The sequence below is a fragment of the Procambarus clarkii genome, chromosome 89 (assembly GCF_040958095.1).
Source record: "Procambarus clarkii isolate CNS0578487 chromosome 89, FALCON_Pclarkii_2.0, whole genome shotgun sequence".
NCBI lineage: Eukaryota > Metazoa > Arthropoda > Malacostraca > Decapoda > Cambaridae > Procambarus > Procambarus clarkii.
The window spans coordinates 19,464,638-19,492,387 of NC_091238.1; the positions used below are offsets into that span (position 1 = coordinate 19,464,638).

A 27,750-nucleotide genomic window follows, 5' to 3' on the forward strand; every position below is an offset into this window, starting at 1 on the left:
TTTTGTGTTTTTTGCTTCATTTTTTATTAAAGAATTCCTTACGGGTCAGTATACTACTATATAAAAACTAAGTACGTACGAATTCACGACTACTGACGGACGTCACAATAGTACAATCACAATGTACAGTACTACTGTATCTAAACAGGAGGATGGGTTGGATAAATGCAAAATTTTGAGGAGAGGAGTGAGAAAACCCATACAGCAATACAGAATAAAGGGAAGACAGATTTCTGCATCAGAAAAGCAGAATAACCAAAAATTAGACAAACTCAAAGCTAATGCCAAAGGCACACAATAGCAGGGAAACTTCATTGACATATGCCAAACTGACCAAGGTCCACATAGCTTTAAAGATTTTGGACAAGGGAACCTTTCTTAGTCCTATATACAACCTATGTGAGACCTACTCATAAGCATGAGTTCACACAGGAAAACAACAAAACAGAACAAGATCTAAAGATATGCAACATGGTTCATTCTTGAACATTAGGGTGTGAGCACCTATTTATGTGGTTGTGTTTCATGCATGAGTATGCCCCCAAATGCTTCTGCCCTGCAATGGGAATTGAACCAGAGACCTAGCCCCTGTGACACTGTCTATGCTGAGGTAATGCTGGATGCTCAAGTGTAAATTCAACTACCATGTAGTCAATCATAACTACTGTACAACGACTGTGATCTTAGAAGTTTCACAGAGTTCACCGTTTATAACAACGAATAATGAAAACAAAAAGAGATGATCCTTCCATGATGACCTGTACTGTATATAATTGGTTTTGTTGGGGGACAGGCTGCTAGTTTATGTACATACACATTAGGCTTATATCAAGTTCCCCCCCCCCCACTCCCACTCTCACCAAGGTCGAACTACTGACCTTTCCCCAGGAAGAAAGTCCACAACAGGTGACTAACTACCAGGTGTACCTATTTACTGCTAGATGAACAGCAGCATTAGGTGAAAGGAAATGTGCCCAACTATTTCTGTCCTGCTCGGGATTCGAACCTGGGATTCCCAGTTGGGAGACAAAAAAGAACCCAACAGTTAACAATAGGAAGTGATCGCCACCCAGCGTCAACTGTCAGAACCATCCTAATCTATAATCATCTATAAAATCTATAATATATACTATCTATAATTATCTTTCATGTCAACCTGTGTGTTGTTATTGTGAACATTATTTATCAATTACCTCATTTGCCGTTAGGAAATACTGTACAGTACTACCATTCCAGTATACAGTACCATAATTGTCAATTATTTTCAAAACTTTCAACAATTCAATAATATTCCCATATCTCCCTTAATGTTACATATTTTATAATAATGCCTATTCATTTTTTGCTTTTTTTCTTATACCCTCCTTAAAAGCTGTATATCATTTGCAGAATGTCTTGAATTTTTTTTATGTTAGCCTGCTTTGGTTGGTATTGTCTACCTCATCAAACCTGTAAACAATTCAACTTTTTTACCTTAAATTGTACCGAAACTCGCACTGCGTATTAGTAGCTTTATGCAATGTACTTGTCTTACCTATGTTATAATACTTCATTTACCTCAGGGCCACTAACACTCTATTGGCCTCTATGAAGACAGGAAGCCGACAGCTTGTCAATGGTCAGGCCATTTTTCAAGCTGAATTTTAAAGTTCAGCAGTTTTGGCATTTACGGCTTTGGCGGGTAGGTGGTTCCATGGAATTATAACCCCTGTGAGTGGAAAAACATTTCTTGTTTTCAGTCCTACACTGTGGCTTGTTGAGCTTGAAACTGTTACACCTTGTTTGTGTTACATCTGACCTTTTGAAGAAGTTGTCCAGATCAACATCCTTATGTACATATATATATATATATATATGCATATGCACTTGGGTAAAAAAAATTATTATTATTATTATTATTATTATTACAGTACTGTATTATTATTATTATTATTATTACAGTACTGTATTATTATTATTATTATTATTAAGGTCCTAGTAGTAAAGTCGGGTTCTTTCTCAAATCGCAATCGAGAATTCCGGGTTCGAATCCCGGCGGGACATAATTGTTGGGCACATTTTCTAATCGTTTAATGCCCTTGTTGACGTAGCAGTATGTACTCAGGAGTTTAGTCAGCTTGTTGTGGGGGTTGCATCCTGGGCAGGGTCAGTAATTGGACCTGGGGGAAGAGGGGAGGGAACCTCAATATAAGCCTAACGTGTATGAATACACTCTGGCTTCATGTCCACCAACACAATGAATTATTCAAATTAGTATTATTATTTTTATAGCCCCGAATTTGATTCCACCTATACCCATATACCCAGTTCAGTGCTCCACCTACCCACTATGCCCAGTTTAGTGATCCACCTACCCTCTATGCCCAGTTTAGTGCTCCACCTACCCAATGTATACAGTTTAGTGCTCCACCTACCCACTATGCCCAGTTTAGTGCTCCACCTACCCATAATGCCCAGTTTAGTGCTCCACCCACCCACTATGCCCAGTTTAGTGCTCCACCTACCCACTATGCCCAGTTTAGTGCTCCACCTACCCACTATGCCCAGTTTAGTGCTCCACCTACCCACTATGCCCAGTTTAGTGCTCCACCTACCCACTATGCCCAGTTTAGTGCTCCACCTACCCACTATGCCCAGTTTAGTGCTCCACCTACCCACTATGCCCAGTTTAGTGCTCCACCTACCCACTATGCCCAGTTTAGTGCTCCACCTACCCACTATGCCCAGTTTAGTGCTCCACCTACCCACTATGCCCAGTTTAGTGCTCCACCTACCCACTATGCCCAGTTTAGTGCTCCACCTACCCACCATACCCAGTTTAGTGCTCCACCTACCCACCATACCCAGTTTAGTGCTCCACCTACCCACCATGCCCAGTTTAGTGCTCCACCTACCCACCATGCCCAGTTTAGTGCACCACCTACCCACCATACCCAGTTTAGTGCTCCACCTACCCACCATACCCAGTTTAGTGCACCACCTACCCACCATACCCAGTTTAGTGCACCACCTACCCACCATACCCAGTTTAGTGCACCACCTACCCACCATACCCAGTTTAGTGCTCCACCTACCCACCATACCCAGTTTAGTGCACCACCTACCCACCATACCCAGTTTAGTGCACCACCTACCCACCATACCCAGTTTAGTGCACCACCTACCCACCATACCCAGTTTAGTGCTCCACCTACCCACCATACCCAGTTTAGTGCTCCACCTACCCACCATACCCAGTTTAGTGCTCCACCTACCCACCATACCCAGTTTGCCTCGACAATATAAGATGAGCTTGGCATTTTATCATATGACAGAGTATATTTGTCAACATATACTGTACAAAAAAAAAAAAAAAAAAAGCAGCGCTCGCTGAGTGGAGGTCGTGTGATGTTATCAGAGGTGTAAGAGGGGTGTAGGCTGTCAACCTGGACAAGGATCCATCAAGCAATTGACGTAACCACTTACGCAACCTGACCATTTGTCCTCAATCATGGAGGCCTTGTAAACTATCTACCAGTTTACGAGTACCAAACTTTTAAATCCAAGGTCATTTATTGTTATAAAAATCCTCGTAATACTTCCGAGCTCATACAATGCTTAGTGGATATAAACAGAGCCGCCATGATCGAGAAAAAGGATGCATATACAGGTCTAGTAATGAGTAACGATGAATTGGTTAAAAAATGAATTTGACAGTTTGGATATGTCATGAATACTTATTTATATAAAGTACAAACGATGTTTTCATATTTTTATTTACTAGGTATTTAGCCTTTAAGACATATGCAAGTTTACTAAAATTTTAACCAATGTATATATACTAGTTGCCGCATTTTGTTCACAATAGTCAGTGACTCATTTATAAACCCATTTTCAGATTTTTTTTCAATTCAAAAGGTAGCTTTTTTTTAATACAGATTTTGAAAATAATGGTTGTAATGCCTTAATTAATGAATATGAACTCCACAGTGGCATGGTCAGAACCAGTGCGTGTGTTGCTGTATTTATGTGAGCAAAGATACTATGTTAAATGTATACATTTATGTACCGTGGGATGCACCAACAACTTATTGGAACAGTACCGCGACGAGTCAATGTACATAAAAGCCACAGGTGCACCATTACTTTACAATTTCCAGAGTGTGGGTCTGGTTTATGGTAAATATGACTCCACCATGAATTAGTGTATAACTCAGTTGAAGGCTGAATTGCCGGAGTATCTCAACTTGCTTGTAACCCTCCTCCCCCCCCCCACCCAGGACGGTAGAGCGACTGTCTCCCTTCATGCTGGTCAGCGTTCAATCCCCGATCGTCCAAGTGGTTGGGCACCATTCCTTCCCGCCCGTCCCACCGCAAATCCTTATCCTGACCCCTTCCAAGTGCTATATAGTCGTCCTAGCTTGGCGCTTTCCCCCCTGATAATTCCTCCCTTCCTTCCTCTCCCCCCCCCCCTCAATTGGTTAACAAATATCCAAGCAAATTAAGATATATATATATCTTTCTCCGGTTGATCGACTTAGTCTTTGGCACTGTCTTACTGTCTTCACATCCAATAACAGTAATAATAATAATTATTTAGGTAAAAGTACATACTTCTACCTTATATGTACTTATATATACACAAGTACATATTCATATTATCAGAACCACAGGCCCTTTTGGCGAGAAGTTGGGCCGTCACAGAGTTCATGCATTCTCCGGGTTGAGAGAATATATAATCCTTGCCAACATGTGAAGGTATTCCAAGGTACACTACGGAAGGGGGGGGAGGGGGGGGGGGGGAGGGGAGGGATTGAGTGGGCAACCAACCCTTGCTATAGACCATACCTCCCCCATATACGAGTACCATGTCAGCTTCGCCTACAGCTGACACAGGCAACAGCACTAATTAATCGCAGATGTTGCTAGAGTAGAGCCAGCACCTGGCCACGACTCGGCACCAACGCTAACGTGCGTATGTGTGTGTATAGACGATTCTATAACTATGTACTCTATATATTCTGGTCACGGCGGCCTATAGGTGCGCCCACGCTGGGGACAATATTCCATACAAGGTCACCATGGATCATAACACTAAGAGGAACATGCTGCCATACACAGTCACCGTGAGTCATAGTGGCACATGCTGCCATACACAGTCACCATGAGTCATAGTAGAACATGCTGCCATACACAGTCACCGTGAGTCATAGAGGAACATGCTGCCATACACAGTCACCGTGAGTCATAGAGGAACATGCTGCCATACACAGTCACCGTGAGTCATAGTAGAACATGCTGCCATACACAGTCACCGTGAGTCATAGTAGAACATGCTGCCATACACAGTCACCGTGAGTCATAGAGGAACATGCTGCCATACACAGTCACCGTGAGTCATAGAGGAACATGCTGCCATACACAGTCACCGTGAGTCATAGAGGAACATGCTGCCATACACAGTCACCGTGAGTCATAGTAGAACATGCTGCCATACACAGTCACCGTGAGTCATAGAGGAACATGCTGCCATACACAGTCACCGTGAGTCATAGAGGAACATGCTGCCATACACAGTCACCGTGAGTCATAGAGGAACATGCTGCCATACAGTCACCGTGAGTCCTAGTAGAACAAGCTGCATTACCAGTTAGAACGCAAAAGCTGCCATAATGTCGCCATGATTTGAACAATATTCACACGTTGATATATTATTAAATAAAACAAGGTCCACACACAACTGTTCCCAACAACATTCTTTTCACGATTACCTTGATGCGACAACGGGATAAGTTGGCATACAGCGGCACCATGTTTGGCACCAGGGCCGAGATGAAAGTTGCCATAGAGGAGCACCAGTATGACAAGACAGGTGAGCGGCACTGCCACACCAGGCGGCCTTGGACCAAGAAATATAACAACACCAGCGGAGAAAGTTATCTGTGAGAGCCAAGAGAGGCCGGGGAGGTGTTGGCGCACCTCACTTGATAAACCTTCACCAAGTGCGTCACACTGTGTGGGGGGTACTGGCCTAGTGGGGCTTGCGGGGGGGTTGAGCTCCGGCTCTTTGGTCCCGCCTCTCAACCGTCAGTCAACTAATGTACAGGTTCCTGAGCCTACTGGGCTCTATCATATCTACACTTGAAGCTGTGTATGGAGTCAGCCTCCACCACATCACTTCCTAATGCATTCCATTTGTCTACTACTCTGACACTGGAAAAACTCTTTCTAACGTCTCTATGGTTCATTTGGGTGCCAACTAAATTTCCACCTGTGTCCCCTAGTGCGTGTGGCCCTTGTGGTAAATATCCTGTCTTTATCTACTCTATCAATTCCTCTACCCAATTCAATTCCCTATGTGTGTGTATTCACCTAGTTGTATTCACCAAGTTGTGCTTGCGAGGGTTGAGCTCTGCTCTTTCGGCCCGCCTCTCAACTGTCAATCAATTGTTTCTACTACTACTACTATTTTTTTCACACACCACACACACACACACACCAGGAAGCAGCCCGTGACAGCTGACTAACTCCCAGGTACCTATTTACTGCTAGGTAACAGGGGCATAGGGTAAAAGAAACTGCCCATCGTTTCTCACCGGCGCCCGGGATCGAACCCGGGACCACAGGATCACGTGTCCAGCGTGCTGTCCGCTCGGCCACCGGCTCCCGTGTGTGTGTGTGTGTGTGTGTGTGTGTGTGTGTGTGTGTGTGTGTGTGTGTGTGTGTGTGTGTGTGTGTGTACACCCACCTAGTTGTACTCACCTAATTGTGCTTGCGGGAGTTCAGCTTTGGCTCTTTGGTCCCGCCTCTCGACTGTCAATCAACTGGTGTACAGTTTCTTCAGCCTACTGGGCTCTATCATATCTACATTTGAAACAGTATGGAGTCAGCCTCCACTATATCACTGCTTAATGCATTCCATTTGTTAACTACTCTGACACCGAAAAAGTTCTTTCTAATGCCTCTGTGGCTAATTTGGTTACTCAGTCTCCACCTGTGTCCCCTTGTTCGCGTACCATCCATGTTAAACAGTTTATCCTTATCTACCCTGTCAATTCCTCTGAAAATTGTGTAGGTAGTGATCATGTCTCCCCTTATTCTTCTGTCTTAAAGTGTCGTGAGGTACATTTCACGCAGCCTTTCCTCGTAACTCATGCCTCATAGTTCTGGGACTAGCCTAGTGGTATACCTCTGAACTTTTTCAAGCTTCATCTTGTGTTTGACAAGGTATGGGCTCCATGCTAGGGCCGCATACTCCAGGATTGGTCTTACATATGTGGTATACAAGGTTGTGAATGATTCCTTGCACAGGTTCCTGAAGGCTGTTCTAATGTTAGCCAGCCTCGCATATGCCGCAGACGTTATTCTTTTTATGTGGGCTTTAAGAGACAGGTTTGGTGTGATATCAACTCTTAGATCTTTCTCTCTGTCCGTTTCATGAAGTACCTCATCTCCTATTCTGTATCCTGTGTCTGGATTCCTGTTTCCACCGCCTAGTTTCATTACCTTACATTTACTCGGGTTGAACTTTAGTAGCCATCTGTTGGACCATTCATTCAGTGTAAGTCATCTTGTAGCCTCCTACTCACTTTCTGTTTTAATCCTCCTCATAATTTTTGCATCGTCAGCAAACACTGAGAGGAATGATTCTATACCCTCTGGGAGATCATTTACATTTATCAGAAAAAGTAAAGGTCCAAGGACTGAACCCTGCGGGACTCTACTGGTGACGCCTCGCCAATCGAGACCTCACCCCTCACAGTGACTTGCTGTCTTCTGTTGCTTGGGTACTCCCTTATCCAATGGAGTACCTTCCCTTTCACCCCTGTTCGTGTGTGTGTGTGTGTGTGTGTGTGTATGTGTATTCACCTAGTTGTGTTTGCGGGGGTTGAGCTTTGCTCTTTCGGCCCGCCTCTCAACTGTCAATCAACTGTTTAGTAACTACTTCCCCCCCCCCCCCACACACACACACACCAGGAAGCAGCCCGTGACAGCTGACTAACTTCCAGGTACCTATTTACTGCTAGGTAACAGGGGGCATTCAGAGTGAAAGAAACTTTGCCCATTTGTTTCTGCCTGGTGCGGGAATCGAACCCGCGCCACAGAATTACGAGTCCTGCGCGCTATCCACCAGGCTACAAGGCCCCTTGTGTGTGTGTGTGTGTGTGTGTGTGTGTGTGTGTGTGTGTGTGTGTGTGTGTGTGTGTGTGTGTGTGTGTGTGTGTGTGTGTGAGAGAGAGAGAGAGAGAGTGAGAGTGAGAGTGAGAGTGAGAGAGTGAGAGTGAGAGAGAGACAGACAGACAGAGACACACACAGAGGAAGTGATGTGGTGGAGGCTGACTCCATACACAGTTTCAAATATAGATATGATAAGAGCTCGAGAAGCTCAGAAATCTGTACACCAGTAGATTGACTGTCGAGAGGCGGGACCCCCTCAACCCCCGCAAGCACAACTAGGTGAGTACACACACACACACACACACACACACACACAGTACACAATGAAAGGAAACTACCCGTGACGACTCGTTAAAAAAAAAAGATCAAGCAGTGGACATAACACCAAATCTAATTGCGGAGGCATACATAAATAAGATAGTCAGCAACGTACTCTACGTTAACAAACGTTAGAACAACATTCAAGAACGTATGTAAGGAGTGCTTCACATCCCCCTACGCGAGACCAGTCTTAAGAGTATGCAGCCCCATCATGGAGCCCCCCCCCCACCCCCCACCTGAAGAAACACGTAAGGAAACTGTAAAATGTTCACAAATCTGCTACGAGGCTCGTCCAAGAAGAGAGAGGGATGAGGGTATGAGGAGTGACTGAAGCAACTAAACCTGACGTCACTAGGAAAAAAACGGGCTTGGAGACATGATAGAAACGTCTAAAATATTTAGGGGACGTTACAGTGGAAATAGATTAAATGTTCACAATGAACATCACCAGAACAAGGAGACATGGGTGGAAGCTTGACACTCGAAAATGGAATGAACTTCCAAGACGTGGAAGCAAACTTGATTCATAGTTTTATAAGAAAATGTGATAGGGAAATATGACAGGAAACATTTTTTTAAACAACTGCGACTAGAAAAGCAGGTCCAAGAGCTAATGCTCGATTCTACAGGCACAACTACGTGAGTACACATAGCTACTCTGGTATTACCTCTCCCAAACACCGGCCACTCTCTGCCTCCCTTGTGGGAGCAGTAACCCCACCAGCCTCCCTTGTGGGAGCATACCTAGAGAGGGTTCTGGGAATTATACTCACCAAGCCTAGCCTGGCGCCAGGCTTGTCGTCTGTTAACTTGATCCAACAGGCTGTAGCTTGGAGTAGCCGGCAGGCCCACATATCCAGACCACAACTCAGTTGGTCAGGCACTTCTTGCAGGAACTCGTCTAAATGCATCTTAAAGACATCCACCTTTGTTCCGGCAATATTTCTAATGCTTGCTGGTAGGATATTGAATAGCCGTGGACCTCTAATTGTTCAGGCAATGCTCTCTGATTGTGCCTATGGCACCTCCACTCCTCACTGGTTCTATTCTGCATTTTTTCCGTATCTTTCGCCCCAGTACCTTGTTATTCTACTGTGGATATTTGGGACCTGGTCTTCCAGTATCTTCTATCTATATAGAAGTTGGTACCTCTCTCTCGCCTCCTTTATTTCGGAGATCTCTCCTGCTCTGAAATTAGAAGCGAGTACAGAGCACTAATCAAGACGGGACAGCATCAATTATTTAAATAGTATTAGCACTGTGACCAGATCCCTGGATTTGAACGTTCTCATAATTCATCCAATCACGTTCTTGGCTGACGCAATAGTTTACACTACGTCTGATCGTTAGACATCATAATTCCCAGATCATGTACGTGGTGTTTTCCTTCTATGAGTAAGTCTGTGTCGTGTACCCTGTATTTCGTTTAAGTTCATCATTTCCACCATACTTGAGTACCTGGAACTTGGCACTGTTAAACATCATGTTACTTTCCGTTACCTAATGAAAGACTTCATTAATCTCGGCTTGTAGTTTGTCACTGTCTTCTACAGAGGAAGATTTCATGCTGATTTTTGTATCATCTGCAAAAGATGACACGAAGCTGTGACTAGTATTTTTGTCTATATGCGAGATAAGAATGAGAAAGTGCAGTGGTGCAAGGACTGTGCCCTGGGGTACAGGGCTCTTCACTGTGCTTGGACTTTATTTTATTTAATTTTCTGTTGCTCTTTGCAGTCTGTTTGAGAGAAAATGTTAAATTCATCACCCTACTTTACCTGTTATCCCTACTGATCTCATTTTATAGGCAAGCACTCCATGGTCACACTTATCAAATGCCTTTGCAAAGTGTGTGTTTACAGCTGCATTCTGTTTTTCTTTCAATGCTGCCTTGATTTGTCACAGTGGTTGAGTAATTGCTAAAGATAGGATCTTACCCCTCCACCAGCCTCCCTTGTGGGAACATCCCCCCCCACCCTCCCCGCCAGCGTACCCTGTGGGAGCAATACCCCCCCCCCCTCCTCCCCACTAGCCTCCCCTGTGGGAGCAATACAATACCGGTGGACCAGCAGCCGCTTGTGTGGGGCGCGAATCTTGCTGTTGAAGGGCTGGATAAACGTGTCCTGCATTATCTCTTAGCTCGGTGACACGACTGGCTGAGGCTATGGTGGAGATGGTGGTGGTGGAGATGGTGGTGGTGGAGATGGTGGTGGTGGAGATGGTGGTGGTGGCGACGGGTGGTGGTGGCGAGTACAGTGGTGGTGGTGATGGAGGAGGAACTACGAAGATCTCTAAACAACACAGTAATCCAAACTCTCCACTTTGTGAATCAGTGCACCAGCTTCCACTTTCATCCACTATATTCCAGGTTAACTATTCTAGGTAATAATTCTGTTCCACAACCCGAGTAACCAATTAACGAATATCTAGCAGGACAAATAGTTCACAGTTACAGGTGGTGCTCAACTTGAGGAGCCTTGCTTGCCTCGCCGACCTTTATATATACCTCCTCTCTCTATAGTTGCCAAAAACCTCAATAATTACCATATATCCTGCTTTCTGGAATCTTCGTCTCACGTTATATATATATCATATATTATATATATTATATATACATATATAAAAGCCGAGAGGTTTATCTCACTATTCTGTATATGTAGAGTTTAATTCACACTTGAACTCTGTTCAGAACGTGATTACTTCGTGCATAGTTGTCCAGTGAGCTATTGTAGGTGACCTGAATTCTCCTTCCGCGGAAGACAGGTCCCACTCATATAAAACCTTCATTTGGACATGCATAGATCCAAATGTACACTGGTGATTTATACCTGTGTAAGGCACACTCACAATAACCCGGTCTACACATTCCCCTCCGAGGACACTGGTCACTTGTTAAACATATGACGAATTTAGACAAGGTTCAAAGGTGTGCCAGTAGACTAGTACCAGAACTAAGAGGTATGAGTTGCAAGGGGAAAGGCTGTGTGAATTGCACCTCATGGCGCTGGAAGACAGAAGAGTTCAGGGAGATATGATAACCACATTCAAAATTCTCAGGAGAATTGACAGGGGTAGATAATACCGATTATTTAACACGAGTTGAACTCGCACAAGGGGACACAGATGGAAATTGAGTACCCAAATGTGCCACAGAGACATTAGAAAGATCTGTTTCAACATCAGAGTAGTTAGCAAATGGAATGCCTTAGGAAATGATGTGGTGGAGGCTGACTCCATACACAGTTTCAAATGTAGATATGATAGAGCCCAGTAGGTTCAGGATACTGTACACCAGTTGATTGACAGTCGAGAGGCGGGACCAGAGCCAAAACTCAACCCCCACAAGCACAATTAGGTGAGTACAATTAAGTAAGAACGTCACACTCTGCCCAACCAGTTTATGCACTTGAATACAGGGAAGCCCCCCTCGCGCTATTGGTCAACCACAGCATCTTGGGTATACATATTGACACCGGTGGTAGTGTAAACCCGTAGATTATGTTCGCAAACTGGTGAAGTATACATAGTCTGCCAATGCAGACTGCCTATCACATGCCTCTGTATGACTAACCATCCTGTGTGATGGGGATTTTTTAGCATCACCTAGTTAGCTTTTTTGACACACTGTACTCCACTTCATATAGTCTAGGGTAGCTGCACTAATGCAGCTGTACCTCGTGTATTAATACAAAAAAATACATACTAAAGCCCAGTTCTGCCACATTTCAGCTTCACTGATGTACTCACATCTTTCCATAGCTGTCATACAATCTAGCATACAACCTCATACAATCTTTCATACAATCATGCTTACATTAAAACCTCCCAAATCACTTCGCAAATTAGACTCTCCAAGTATTCTCTCCCTCTTCTACTGTTCTCATTTTCATAATTTAACATTCGTCAAAGTTTGTCATTAACTTTAACAATTACCTTTCCTTCAGTCTCCCCGTCGGACTTACTTACTTTCCAAAACTCTCTCTCAAAATTTCCTATAATTTTAATTCAATTTTCCCCATATTTACTCTTATTTTAGTCCTTAATCCTAATATTCCAGGGAACACGACCCGCCAAATTGTTTAACAATCAGGTACCTATTTTACTGTTGGAGTAACCAGAGGCAACAATTAGGGATTGGCGGCTAGTAAATCCTCCCCGACCAGGATACGAACCCAGGCCAAAGTGCTTGCGAAACGCCAGACGAGGGTCTTACCACTACGCCACGGGAACTGCTGTGTTCCTTCATTCCTTTGGGTTTAAGATCAAATATTTGTTCATACGGCTTTCATTCTCACCATATTCTTGCTTGCCTCTCTCATTCACTTTGTGCCCAAAAGCTGCACTCGTTCACCTATTACCAGTCCGTCTTGGGACCTCTTCATCCCACCAGGCAGTTCCCCACATTCTCCTTTAGCCAGTTTCTTCACCTCCACATTTATGTTCTTAAACAATATTTGTTATACATTCCACTTGATACTGGCTAGTGGGGGAGGAAGGAGGGGGGAATGATTTGTTATTAATGAGGGAGAGAATGGCTTGTTATACTGTAGTGAAGGAGAATGAGTTATTTTGTAATGAGGGGAGAGAATGGGTTATACTGTAATGAGGGGAGAGAATGAGTTGTTATTCTGTATTGAGGTGGGAGAGAATGGGTTATTTTTACCGTAGTGAGGGGGAAGAGAATGGGTTATTTTTACTGTTGTGGGGGGTGGGGGGTAGAGAGAGTATGGGAGGGAGGGGTAGAGAGAGTATGGGAGGGGGGGGGGTAGAGAGTATAGGAGAGAGGGTAGACAAGAGAGTAGTGAGGATACAAGGAGGAGGAGGTACTCACCGCTCAATAGGGACATGGTGGTCCTGGCGTAAGCAGGAGCCAGACATGGCGGGGACTCGTAGTGTAGGGCCGGCAGGAGGCGAGGGCCGCCCACTTCTCACTGCCCCGGGGGCTCACTAAACAATCACTAACTGCCCCAATAATGCGCGCACTCTCCAATTACTTTTTCTCCGTATGTGTGTGTCAGTCTTGTGGCAAATGGGTTATGGCGCATCAAGTAACTACTTTGTTCGCTCCTTGTGTGTGTCAGACCTGCAGCAAATTGGTGATAAGAGTATCAAGCAACTACTGCAATAATTTGACGATCTTTTTTTTTTTAATTGCAAGGAATATTGTTATACAACGAAATACAGTACCTGGCTGTATGTTATATACACCATGGAACACAGACCGTGGCTGCTCCCTCTGTACCCCTGTATTACACACCATGAAATATATTGTATATAGTAGTAATGTTCTAGAATATTCAAGTTTTGTTTTGAGTTGTCAATGTTGGCATCTTCGCGTTCAGGTCTGGTTCTTCCTCTCGTGGTGGCTAGAGTGAATAGTTCCATTATTTGGGTATTTATTCTTGCTTGTTCCACGTACGTGAACGGCAAATAATACAATAAATATCCAAATAACTGAACTATTCACTCTACCCACCATGAGAGTAAGAACAAGACCGGAATATATATATATATATATATATATATATATATATATATATATATATTATATATATATATATATATATATATATATATATATATTATATATATATATATATATATATATATATATATATATTTATATATATTACACACACATGTCATGCCTAATAGCCAGAACCGCACTTCTTGGCCTAGTATGCAAGGTACGATATGCCTAACAGGGAGAATAATTTTCGTTATTCTCAAATATTTCTTACCATATATAGATTATTTTTGCTAGAAAAAGAACCAGTTATATTAGGAACATGAATTTCCGAGTTATTTTAGGTTAGGATAGATTTGGATACATTAGGTAGGTTAGGGTTTGATAAATAGGTTAGGTTAGATAGGTAGGTTAGGATAGATTTGGATACATTAGGTAGGTTAGGGTTTGATAACATTTATATGCTAGATTTGACTCATATAACATATAACTGCAATCATATATAAGATAATATGAACTATAAATTCACAAGACTTTTTTTGTTTGAAAAATTAAATATTTCAAGAAAATTCGGCTTGTTAGGCAACTCTGGCTATCAGGTACGACATATATATATTCCCAGGAACGGGAATATATTTATTTATTTTATTTATGTATTAAACCGCAAATCACATATGTACACAGATCCATCTGGATGACGTGTGCACAGTCACGATAATGTTAACTGCAGTTTACGTAAGGTGGTGGTGGTGGTGTGAAGTGTGTGATAAGGTGAGAGGTACTCTGAGTAAGCTGATAACGTCAGCTGGGCCAGATATGCCAGCAAGGAGCCTACACGCCACACTCTCACACCACCAAGAGCCTACACGCCACACTCTCACACCATCACACCACCAAGAGCCTACACAACACACTCTTACACCATCACATCACCAAGAGCCTACACGCTACACTCTCACACCACCAAGAGCCTACACGCCACACTCTCACACCACCAAGAGCCTACACGCCACACTCTCACATCACAAAGAGCCTACACGCCACACTCTCACACCACCAAGAGCCTACACGCCACACTCTCACACCACCAAGAGCCTACACGCCACACTCTCACACCATCACATCACAAAGAGCCTACACGCCACACTCTCACACCACCAAGAGCCTACACGCCACACTCTCACACCACCAAGAGCCTACACGCCACACTCTCACACCACCAAGAGCCTACACGCCACACTCTCACACCACCAAGAGCCTACACGCCACACTCTCACACCACTAAGAGCCTACACGCCACACTCTCACACCACCAAGAGCCTACACGCCACACTATCACACCACCAAGAGCCTACACGCCACACTATCACACCACCAAGAGCCTACACGCCACACTATCACACCATCACACCACCAAGAGCCTACACGCCACCAAAAGCCTACACGCCACTCTCACACCATCACACCACCAAGAGCCTACACACCACACTATCACACCATCCTATGATTACGGCTGCTCGAAGAAGCCTAGCCTAGCTGAACGGCAAGTTCCAGAACATCTCTAGCCTAGGAGAACGACAAATTCAATTAGAGCTAAGGAGAACAGGTTCAGGGAGGCATTGGGAGGGGGGATAAGAAGGGATTGATTGACACCAATTGTTCAAAATAGGAACCCCTCCCCCCCCATCCTTGTGGGACATCAACCTGTCTGAACACACACTCGCAAGACAGTGTCCAGGTCCTCTAGTCAGACGCCTGAAATATTAGACTCAACCCAGAGGAATGTAATATGGATGTGTGCGCGCGCATCACAATCCTAACACTTCCCAGAAAAATGTCCACAACACCAATGCTCGCTACGCGTCTACAAGAACGAGGTAGATGTTTAGCATAAAAAGATACGTTTAAAGATTCAAAAGTAAGATGTGGAAACTTACAGCTTCCCATATATCGCTCTTAATGTCATGCTAAATTTGGGTCTGAAGCTGTGTATAGGCTTCCCTGCCAAAGTCAAGCACATGAAGCTATTTTTCAAAGATAAACTAATTCTAAACAACACAGTTATTGCTGGCGATTTTAATAACCAATAGTTGCTTAGAATACTTAATCAGTTAATCAGAAATGATGCCAGCACTGATAACCCAAACACCTAGATGACATAATAACTTACCTGGCTTGTACCTGTAGTTTTGTCTCTGTGACGGCTGTTCTGCTCGACTCCTGCTTCAAACCCCTCAGGGAAGAACTAACATAAACCTACCCTATCTAACTACACTAACTACACACTGATAAAGCGTTATTAGTGCAGCATTCCACAGCATGTACTCGGGTGCGTTACAGTATTTAACTGTTGAGTTTGCTAATTAACGGTACCCTATGTGTACAGATTTTTACGCTCGGGTTCATTTTTGTTTAGTATGTACACACTGCCAGACACGGGATAGACAGATACAAAGAAGTACACACAAACCAGTAGATTGACGGTTGAGAGGTGGGACCAAAGAGCTAAAACTCAACCCCAGCAAGCACAACTAGACAAGTACATACACACACATACACACCGAACCTTACCCTGAAGCACACATCAAAAGGATATCATTAGCAGCATATGTGAGGCTGGCTAACATCGGAGCTGCCTTTAGAAATTTGTTTAAGGAAGCATTTAGAATTTTGTATACCACATGTCAGACCAATGCTGGCGTGCGGATCTAGTGTGGAGTCCATACCTAGTTAAGTACAAGGCAAAATTGAAGAATGGTCAAAGGTATGCTACGAGACTAGTTCGAGAACCACGAGGTATGTGTTATGAGGAAAGGCTGCGTGAATTGAACTTCGTCGCTGAAAGACAGAAGACGTAGGAGAGACATGATTATCACATAGAAAATTCTCACTGGAATTGATAGAAGAAGATAAAGACAGGTATGTAGCATGGGTGATACTTGCACAAGGTGGAAACCGAGTATCCAAATGAGCTAAGGAAATATAAATAATTGTTCAAATGGAGTGGATATTAGGCAGTGAAGTGGTGGAGGCAGACTTCATACACAGTTTCTAATGTAGATTTGTTCAGAAACCTGTACATCAGTCGATTGACAGTTGAGAGGCGGGACCAAAGCTGAAGCTTATCCCCAGCAAGCACGATTACGCAATCGCGTAACCCCCCCCCCCCCCCCCATCGCAAGCACAATAACGCGATCGCCCCCCCCCCCCCCCCACACACAGTTTCTCGCGGCTCAGCTGGCGAGCTCAGCAATAGCAAACGGCCAGGCAGAACACGGAAAAAACACTATAGCGGATGATCGAAGAATACTAACAACTGCAAAGTAAACCAAGTTTTAAGTTGTGGAGCAGATTAAGAGCACGCGCCTCCAGGCATAGAGGCGTTGTAGACTACTATAAGGACAAGGCCAACATGACCTCAGAGGGTTCAACACCAGATGCTAACCATTTAGTCTCGCGAACACAACGGCTATATAATAGTCATGAAAAGACGAACGTGCGGAGATGATGAGCAATTGCTCATGATTCAAAGCCTATCACCTCATCTGTGAGCACTGGCTCGTGTGACTGCTGATGGCAGCAGCAGCAGCAGGATGAATTGTCAAGTGTGCAGAAACACGGCGTCTGCTCACATCCAACCAAACGTCAGTGAAGGGCGCTTATCACCATGCAGCATGACAATGACCTCCAAACACCGCTAAAGCTTCCCAAAGAGTTGTTCAGGGACAAACACGTCGACCAGACCACACACACTAGAAGGTGAAGGGACGACGACGTTTCGGTCCGTCCTGGACCATTCTCAAGTCGACAATCGACTTGAGAATGGTCCAGGACGGACCGAAACGCCGTCGTCCCTTCACCTTCTAGTGTGTGGTCTGGTCAACATACTTTTGCCACGTTATTGTGACTCATCGCCTGCACAGGGACAAACACACCTTCTCTTGGCTTGTTCTTGGCCAGTTAAAAGCAAACAATGTTCTTGACTGGCAAAGTTAATCACCCGAGCTGAATTCAACTGAGCACGAGTTTTATATGCTGAAGACACGACTGGTGGTTGATTGGCAATGTTAGGTTGACTGGATTGTATCAGATAGATAGGCTTGATTAGGTCAACTAGGTTGAGTAGGTTGGCTACGTAGGCAGGCTCGTTAGGGTAAGTAGAAAGGGTAGACTGGGTATGGCATATAGCCTGAGTTGCGTAGGTAGATTTGATAAGCTTTTTTTAAGATGGTAAGGCTATGTAGGGGTAGGTATAGGTAGGATAGGTTGAGTAGGCTAGGCAGGTTGGCTGGATAGGAAGGCCGGGTATGACCGGTTGGGCAGCCTATAATTAGGACATGTGGAGTTAACAGTGGTTCCCACTGTGACCATTTTTTTTTACCTCTGCCGGTCTACTACCCGCCGCCCGCCCCACAGGATGGGCGTGAGGTGCAAATAAATGAACTAAACTACACTGCTAGTGACCCAAGGGACCAGCCAACCCTGGCTCACGCGCGCGCGCGCCCGGACGCACCCACAGTGACGCAGTAACAAACGACGTAGCAACAGTGACGCAGTAACAACGACGTAGCAACAGTGACGCAAGAACAACGACGTAGCAACAGTGACGCAAGAACAACGACGTAGCAACAGTGACGCAAGAACAACGACGTAGCAACAGTGACGCAAGAACAACGACGTAGCAACAGTGACGCAAGAACAACGACGTAGCAACAGTGACGCAAGAACGACGTAGCAACAGTGACACAGTAACAGCGACGCAGCAACAGGGTTAGGAGACGGGGGCATAAAGAGCTGGACCCCCTGCTCGTGGTCACTGTTAGGCGTTAAAAGCAAGCAGGGCACGCGTCTGACACTCACCCACACGGGGATGGAAGCCGGGACCCGCCTGACAGGACCTCTCTCTGTCTCTCATCTCAGAGAAGACTATCTGAGGTTGTGGCGCGAGGCTCTACAGCGGCATTACAAAATCCGCGTATATTCCCCCATTTGTATTGTGCTAAATTAGAATTTATACGTTCGCTTCAGTGATCATGTTTATCGCTGGTCCTTCTCGTTGAATTCGGGGTGTTGTTAACCTTTATATTCCCGTGTGATCTGCTTTATCTGTCTCCGTATATCCCCCACTGTCCTCTAGTTGACCACACCACCAGCCAGGAGGCCTGGTTAGAGACCGGGCCGCGGACACGGTGATCCTTGGAACCATCGAAAGATAAACTCTGTTTTCCCTTTGCCAGTCCCCGTTACCATGGTTACCCCATTCATCAGATTGCCCATATCCATGCCATAGACTACAGGTGTCGGTGTACACTACAGGTGTCGGTGTACACTACAGGTGTCGGTGTACACAGGCCACAGGTGTCGGTGTACACAGGCCACAGGTGTCTGTGTACAGAGACTAACAGGTGTTAGGACTTGTGAAACGCGCGAGACACATCTCTCGGGAACGTGGACAGGAAATAGGTTGGGTGTATATCTGTGAGGCAACTCGCACCATACACCTCTCTGCTAGGATCTATATCAGTACACCACATTGCGTCAACACTCGGGATGAAGGTCACTGCACAGACACCACGCCCACTTTACTACCAACTTGTGGGTTCCACGAACGCAACTCTATGTCAGCGAGAAGCTGTGATTCACACTCGCGCTATGAGGCGAGTGGTAACCAACACGCTTATATAGACCCCCCCCTCCCACCAGTTGCCACATCTCCGCCAACTGATCAATTAACGTGACGAGGAGAGATTAATGTGGCGAGGAAAGTAGTGTTCATCTGACCCTGACTACGGGAAGGTGAGCTCTACCGCCTTCTGCATCGCCTCCTAACTCTCTTGCATCTGTTGGCGATATAATTTACTCTCATGGTATTCCAATTCTTTGTCCCTATGGCCTTAGAGTTACGGGTGGAGGTGGCTTCCACGACTTCCACCATTGCATTTCACTTACTGACTACCATTACACTCTACGAGTATTTCCTTACATTTCTTAGACTCGGTTGTGTTTCCAGCTTCCACTTGCTTTTCTCAGTTTAAAGAATATGTCCTTGACCCACCTTGTTTATTCCTCTCAGTATCTTAAGATCATACTCCCTCTGTTTCTTCTCTCCTCTTGGGTTGGAAGAGTTAGTTAATCTACCCTCTTAGGTTTGGCACTAATCTTATCGCAAATAAGTAATTACCAAAAGAAGCCACCAAGCCGGTAATCTTGCTGCAAATCTATGAAATCTATGAATGAAATCTATTCTATCAAATAGAAATCTATAAATAAAATCTATTCTATCAAATAGAAATCTATGAATGAAATCTATTCTATCTAGCAAATCTATGAAAATCTACATTTTCAATATTTTTTTTTTGCTTGCCAAGGTGCGGATTTTAGGCCGATTATATATATTCTAGCAATAGTTTAACATAGGTTGTGTCGTGGTGGTGGAGGGGTGTGCCAACCCCCCCCCCAACACCTTATTAAACCTCCACCCCCACATCTCACTCAACCTCCACCCCCCCCCACCTCAGTCAACCTCCACCCCCACACCCCACCTGACTCAACCTCGCTCTCCTTTGTCGAGTGCGCACCTCAATGAAGCAGCCCGTCCTCCTAAGGTCAAGAAAACGGTCAATGTAAGGTGCCCTTATCCTAACCTGCCAGAGAACCCAAAACAGAAAACGGGACAGTACGTCACTTTCGCCAGTCGCTTCCATTTTCTAGTACGACAATTTTTGGGCTTATGTAACGCATACGAGCGAAAAGCGACGTGCCTTGTAAGAGGGCAGGTTGCAATGTGACGCATTAGCCAGGAGCGCGCGCGCGCACCACACTGACGCATTAACCAGGCGCGCGTGCGCACCACACTGATGCATTAGCCACGTGCGCACCTCTGACGCATAAGCCAGGTGTGCGCGTGCGCACCACACTTTCGCATAAGCCAGGTGCGCGTACGCACCACACTGAGACACATTAACCAGGCGCGTGTGCGCATCACACTGACGCATAAGCCAGGTGCGCGCGCGCACAACACTATGACACATTAACCCGGTACGCGTGCTCCCAAAACTGACGCACTGGTCAGGCATGACGCGCGCGCCTCAATGTGACACATTAGCTAGGTGCGAGTGCGCCTAGGCATTATACATACTAGCCAGGCGAGCGCGCGCCTCAGCGTGACACACTAGGCAGGCCAGCGTGTGGCAGGGTGGACGGAGTGACGCACGTCCTACGCCCAGTCAAAAAAACAAAAACAAAAAATAATAGCAGAACTGGTTTGTGAAGCCACAACCACGTAACCACATTCACATGTGGTCACTCAACAGCATTCCCCCAACACCTGACCTCCCACTCTCGACTACACCTGTACGCTCCCTCACTTTCTATCACACGGGTCCACTCCCTCTCCACCACACACCTGTCATCTCACTCCCTCAACTCTTTACACCATACCTGGTCTCCCCACCTCACACTCTACCCCACTCCTGTCCTACCCCTCCCTCACTCGCTCCTTCCTTCCCCCTTCATAATTTGAAGGAATCCTGAAATTGGATCTAAGTATAACACATCAAAGTGGCTGTAGGGGGAAAGAAAGAAAGAGAGAGCGAGAGAGAGAGGGAGAGCGAGAGAGAGAAACTATATATATTTGTACTGTACAAATGTGTACAGTACACCAACTGGAGAATCACTTCACATCAGGACATGTTTGGAGAAATGCTATTAACCATTAAAAGTTTAAGATGTCGATCGGGGTCATCACCTCCCCCCTCTCAAGATTCAGGATTATTACATTTCTTGAATTTGCCAACAAGAAAATAGAATTAGAACTTCTATAACAATCCAGTCCTTTCAGGAGACAGGAATCCTGTTATGCTTATCAAGGTCTCAATATTCAACTACTGTTTTTTGGGGCCAGCCCATAAAAAGGTGTCCAACTCCTGGGGTACCCACTAACTGCTAGGTGAACACAGGCATCAGGTGAAATGAAACGTGCCCAGACGTTTCTGTTCTGCAGTGGGAATAGAACCCAGAGCCTTTCAGTTGTGAATTCATTGCAATGACCACTGTTCAACAGAATGCCTAACAAGAGTGTTTATATACGGTACTAGATAAGGTACCCAGCCCTATTTTTTTGATGATGGAAAAATTGTGAGGAGGATTAAGACAGAAGAAAATAGTATGAGGCTATAAGATGACCTAGACAAAATGAGAGAATGGTCCAACAAATGGCTACTAAAGTTCAACCCAAGTAAATGTAAGGTGATGAAACTAGGCAGAGGAAATAGGAGGCCAGACACTTGATACCGAATGGGAGATGAAGTCCTTCATGAAACGGACAGAGAGAAAGATCTAGGAGTTGATATCACGCCAAACCTGTCTCCTGAAGCCCATATCAAAAGAATAACATCAGGGGCGTGTGTGAGGCTGGCTAACATCAGAACTGCCTTCAGAAACCTGTGTAAGGAATCCTTCAGAACCTTGTATACCACATATGTAAGGCCAATCCTGCAGCATACAGCCACAGCATGAACCCTGTACCTTGTCAAGCACAAGATGAAGCTGGAAAAAGTTCAGAGGAATACCACTAGATTAGTCCCAGAACTAAGAGGCATGAGTTATGAGGAAAGGCTGTGTGAACCACACTGCACCTCACATCGCTGGAAGACAAAAGAGCTCGGGGAGACATGATCACCACATACAAAATTCTCAGGGGAACTGACAGTGACAGTGCAGACAATGATGGATTATTTAACACAGGTGGTACATGCACAAGAGGACACAGGTAGAAGCCGAGTACCCAAATGAGCCACAGAGACGTTAGAAAAACTTTTTCAGTGTCAGAGTAGTTAGTAAATGGAATGCATTAGGTGATGTGGTGGAGGCTGATTCCATACTCAGTTTCAAATGAAGATATGATGGAGCTCGAGAAGCTCGGGAATCTGTACACCAGTAGAGTGACTGGTGAGAGGCAGAACCAAAAAGCCAAAGCTCAACCTCCACAAGCACAATTAGGTGAGTACACACACACACACACAACCCCCATGTTAAATTTTGCAAACCTAACTGCAAGCATTTGGCATCCAGCCTCAGACAAGCAGACAGATGTTCTCTTTTATATACGTAGATGGAATGGTATATATAAAATACTGTACACATTTATGCAAATGATAAAACTGGTATTACAGTCATGAATTTAATGTGAAGACCCTTTCATGGATACATTAATTAATAGACATAAACGATAGCTTCCAAAACTGTCCCCTCCACCATAGGAACACACCTCACAATACTATCTCGACCCCTCTCCCTTTCTGGAACACACACCCCACATAACTATCTTGACCACCCTCCACCCTACAGGAACACACACCTCACAATACTAACTCGAACCCCTCCCCCCTACAGGAATACACCCCTCACATTACTAACTTGACCTCGCTCCCCAACAGGTACATACACACCTCACATTACTAACTAGATCCCCAATCCCAACAGGTACCCATACACGTACACACACACGTGTGTGTGTGTGTGTGTGTGTGTGTGTGTGTGTGTGTGTGTGTGTGTTAGGGGCCTGGTAGCCTGGTGGATAGCGTGCATGACTCGTAATTCTGTGACGCAGGTTCGATTCCCGCACCAGGCAGAAACAAATGGGCAAAGTTTCTTTCACCCTGAATGCCCTTGTTACCTAGCAGTAAATAGGTACCTGGGAGTTAGTCAGCTGTCATGGGCTGCTTCCTGGGGTGTGTGTGGTGTGGAAAAAAAAGTTAGTAAAAAACAGTTGATTGACAGTTGAGAGGCGGGCCGAAAGAGAAAAGAGGACCCCCGCAAAACACAACTAGGTGAACACACGTACACACACCTCACATTATTAACTAGACCCCCACTTCCCAACAGGTACATACACGCCTCGCATTACTAACTAGACCCCCACTCCCCGACAGGTACACTCACCTAGCATGTGGTATCTAGTAATAGTTTTATGGAGATGCTAACTTGTGTGGAACATGGCAGTACTGTAGTACTGAGAGGGAACAAACTTTTGAGACCTGGCAGTAGTACTAAGTATGTATTAAACTATAAAAGATCTAATAGTAATATAGGGCGATACTAACCTATTTTGAACTTGGAAGTACTGTAGTACTTGTAGTAGTAACTTGTGATGGACCTAGCATCTGTCCACGGGAGATACTGACATACATAGTACTGTACTGTATTTATATCCAACCTGTCCTCTTACAAAGAAGTCACATTTCGCTCATAGGTGTTACATAAGGCCAAACATTGTCGTACTAGAAAATGGAAGCAGCTCCCAAAAGAGATGTACTGTTCTGTTTTCTGTTTTGGGTCCTCTGGTAGGTTAGGATAAGGACACTTTTAATTTGACCGTTTTCTTGATGTTGGGAAACCTTAGGAGGATGCTTGTATATCAGACCTAGTAGTAGCACCAGAGAGGTATTGTACTGTATTAACCAGCATAGCAAATTGTACTGTATTGTACATTTCACATTACATTACAACTGTACATTACAATTGTACTGCAGCTTCAGCACTTAGCAGAACAGAAGCAATAGCAATAGACAGGTATTGTACTTACCTGAATTCAGTCCGACAATAACACCATGAAGTACAGTACTAACCTGTGTGGGACCTGGCGGTGGAACTTGCGGTGGGAGAACTCTGAAGAGGAGGAGGCCGAGATGCCACCACAGGAAGAAGGGGTGAGTGGCTCTAGTGGTGTTACTATGTCACACTCCTCACTCATCTTGGTCCTGAATAGTTCAAAATATCATAAAAAAATGAACACAGTATATATACAGTATAAAAAATGCAAACAGTATACTATATATACATATCAATGTTCTTTATTTTGCTCTAAAATCTAATTCTGTAATTGATTTGCCTTCCTTTATCCTTGCTGAACTGTTTTACAATTTCTCCCCATGAGGATTGCATCTTCCACTATCTTCTAATCTCCCTGGCTTGGAGCCTTCTCTTGATAATTACTTACTTCCCCTATCTTCACTTGGTGTAATCTAATCTAAGCACTTTATCAACTAAGAAAGATATATGTATAGCGTAAGTGTATTGTACCAAGTAATTATCAAAGGAAAGTACAAAGTTGATGTACTGTATTTTGTACCAAGCATTTTTGGAGAGGCAATAGAGTTCAGAAAATCAGTCAAGGCAGTTATTAATTACCTGTATATTGTTTTGGCAGCTTTACCAACAGCCATATTTTTTAATGTATGCCATCTGCATGGGATAAACCATTAGTATAGCATTATAGCTATACTAATTATTTTAGTATAAAATTTTTTATATACTATACATTTATTTTTTTGCCAATGTAAACTATACATTTATTTTTTTGCCAACCCTATGGTCTGGCATATTTTCCTCTAATCTACTTACCAGTGTTTCTGATGGAAAATCTTTCCAAAGCAAATTCAATTCATAAGCATTATACACCTAGAAAATTACACATTTATTTAAAACAACACCTTCATTTCAATATTAAAGATTTAAACTGCCTTTCTATCAACACTTTGGCTTAAAACCAGGAGAACAGCTAGGATTGAAACAAGATGTCACTACAACTGGAGCAAAGTGGAAGCAGGCTCACAAAGCTCGAGGCCGAGAGCCCGAATCAAACCATGAACAACAGTGACTAAAGAAAACAAAATTTACCAAAAGACCTTTACTGCAGAACAGCAGAACAGAACAGGGGCAACCAAGCAGCAACAGCCAGAGTGCTAATGAACAAGAGGGACTAGGCCATCAAGGGGCAGAAGAACCACACATAGTCCCAAGAAACAACTTATTGAACCCTACAAGAATATTTGATGCCATTCTCCAAATATCGCACACACTGCAAATATTGAAGCAATATTGTTTGCTTTACAAAACTATAGTACTATATAATGTATAATACATTACTGGAGTTCACCTGGGAAGGATTTCAGTTCTTCTACTCCCAAAGCCCAGTCTGGGGCCAGGTTTGATGTGTGATAACTTGGTCCTCCAAGAGGCTGTTGCTTGGAGTGGACCACAATGAGGATACAGTATCCAATTCCATAACTCGGGGCACAAATCAAAAGCATTTAAACCTTGAGAACTCTTACATAAGTACAGTATTCTAAATAAATTGGATAGGCTACAGGCCAATGTGGGGTACCAGTGTTGTATATGTTCTGTACAGTAAACTGCCTTCCTATCATTCAGATACAGGAATGCAGGGTGCTGTGCTTATTGCATAAAGATGCAGGGGGGCCACTGTAAAATTGGATAAAGATGCAGGGGGGCCACTGTAAAATTGGATAAAGATGCCTGGGCCACTGTAAAATTGGATAAAGATGCCTGGGCCACTGTAAAATTGGATAAAGATGCAGGGGGGCCACTGTAAAATTGGATAAAGATGCCTGGGCCACTGTAAAATTGGATAAAGATGCCTGGGCCACTGTAAAATTGGATAAAGATGCCTGGGCCACTGTAAAATTGGATAAAGATGCCTGGGCCACTGTAAAATTGGATAAAGATGCCTGGGCCACTGTAAAATTGGATAAAGATGCAGGGGGCCACTGTAAAATTGGATAAAGATGCACTGGACATTGTAAAATTGGATAAAGATGCATGAGGGCACTGTAAAATTAGAGACAAGACTTTAGTGTGCTGCTATATTTGTACACAGGCCTACAGGATGAGTTGGGGTGACTGGTGGAGCCTGCTATACAGAAACCTGCTGACTAAACTAACCTATTCTCCTCCTCCTCCTTAGAGATTGCTGCTTTGGCCTAGGCCTATTCAAACTAGGACCTTCCTGTGTTAGTTCCATATAATTATGTGTCAAAATAGCCTTGACTTGTAACAAGAACACAAAACGCGATCATGTTCTTACGTTTTGCAAGATGTCGGCAAGAATGTTGGTCGGGTGGGTTGTTGAAGGTCTCCCAGACCAGTGGCAGACCCCAGACCCTGTGGATGATACGGTCCAGAGGCACAGACCCCAGAGGGTGACAACAGTCCACAGGCACAGACCCCAGTTCAGAGGTACAGACCCCCAGAGGGTGGCACAGTCCAGAGGTACAGACCCCAGAGGGTAACAACAGTCCAGAGGCACAGACCCCAGAGGGTGACACAGTCCAGACAGACCCCAGAGGGTGACACAGTCCAGACAGACCCCAGAGGGTGGCACAGACCCCAGAGGGTGACACAGTCCAGACAGACCCCAGAGGGTGGCACAGACCCCAGAGGGTGACACAGTTCGGAGCCACAGACCCCTAGAGGGTGACACAGATCCCTGATGGCGACCCCAGGGAAGGAAGCACAGAGGTATCGGCACAGAGCCTCTCTTCCCTTGAGCCACCACCTTCTGCAGGCTCTATGTCACACCACTATTGTACACTCCGGACCGGCATTTGTTACCAAAATCAATACCACGCTCAGGCTTCTTACGGATAAATTACACGAGAGTAAGTTGCTTCTTGGAGAGGGTTCGGCGCGTCACTCCCGTCTCCCGTGTTGTCTGCTGTACCCCTACTGCATCGTCTGCTGGGGTGCTGCTGCACCAAGTTGTGTCGTCTGCTGGGGTGCTGCACCTCGTTGTGTCGTCTGCTGGGGTGCTGCACCTATTGTGTCGTCTGCTGCACCATGTTGTGTCGTCTGTTGTACTCCACTGTATTGTCTGCTGGCTGGTCAAGCGTATTGTGTCACCTGCTGCATCCTACTGTGTTGTCTACTGCACCCTACTGTGTTGTCTCCTGGCTGCTGCACCATACCATGTTCTCTGCTGGCTGCTGCACCTAGTCTATAGTCTG

The 27,750-nt window shown here is 44.7% G+C and overlaps 1 protein-coding gene across 9 annotated transcripts in view; it reads right to left on the reverse strand.

The window, feature by feature from the left end:
• Window positions 1-27,750, reverse strand: part of LOC123773330 (5' nucleotidase B) — a 45,637-nt gene extending 17,887 nt beyond the window's left edge. Inside the window, exons 1-2 of one of the 9 annotated variants that reach the window (XM_045766963.2) lie at window positions 27,389-27,750; window positions 24,574-24,705 (exon numbers count right to left, since the gene is read on the reverse strand). In XM_045766963.2, coding sequence (XP_045622919.1) covers window positions 24,574-24,698 — 125 coding nt within the window. In that variant the 5' untranslated portion in view covers window positions 24,699-24,705; window positions 27,389-27,750. Of the gene's footprint in view, window positions 1-5,750; window positions 5,899-9,251; window positions 9,647-10,536; window positions 10,955-13,309; window positions 13,562-16,115; window positions 16,213-19,534; window positions 19,622-24,573; window positions 24,706-26,831 lie in introns of those variants that run through there. The other 8 variants (XM_045766962.2, XM_045766969.2, XM_045766966.2 and 5 more) reach the window with 8 other exon arrangements.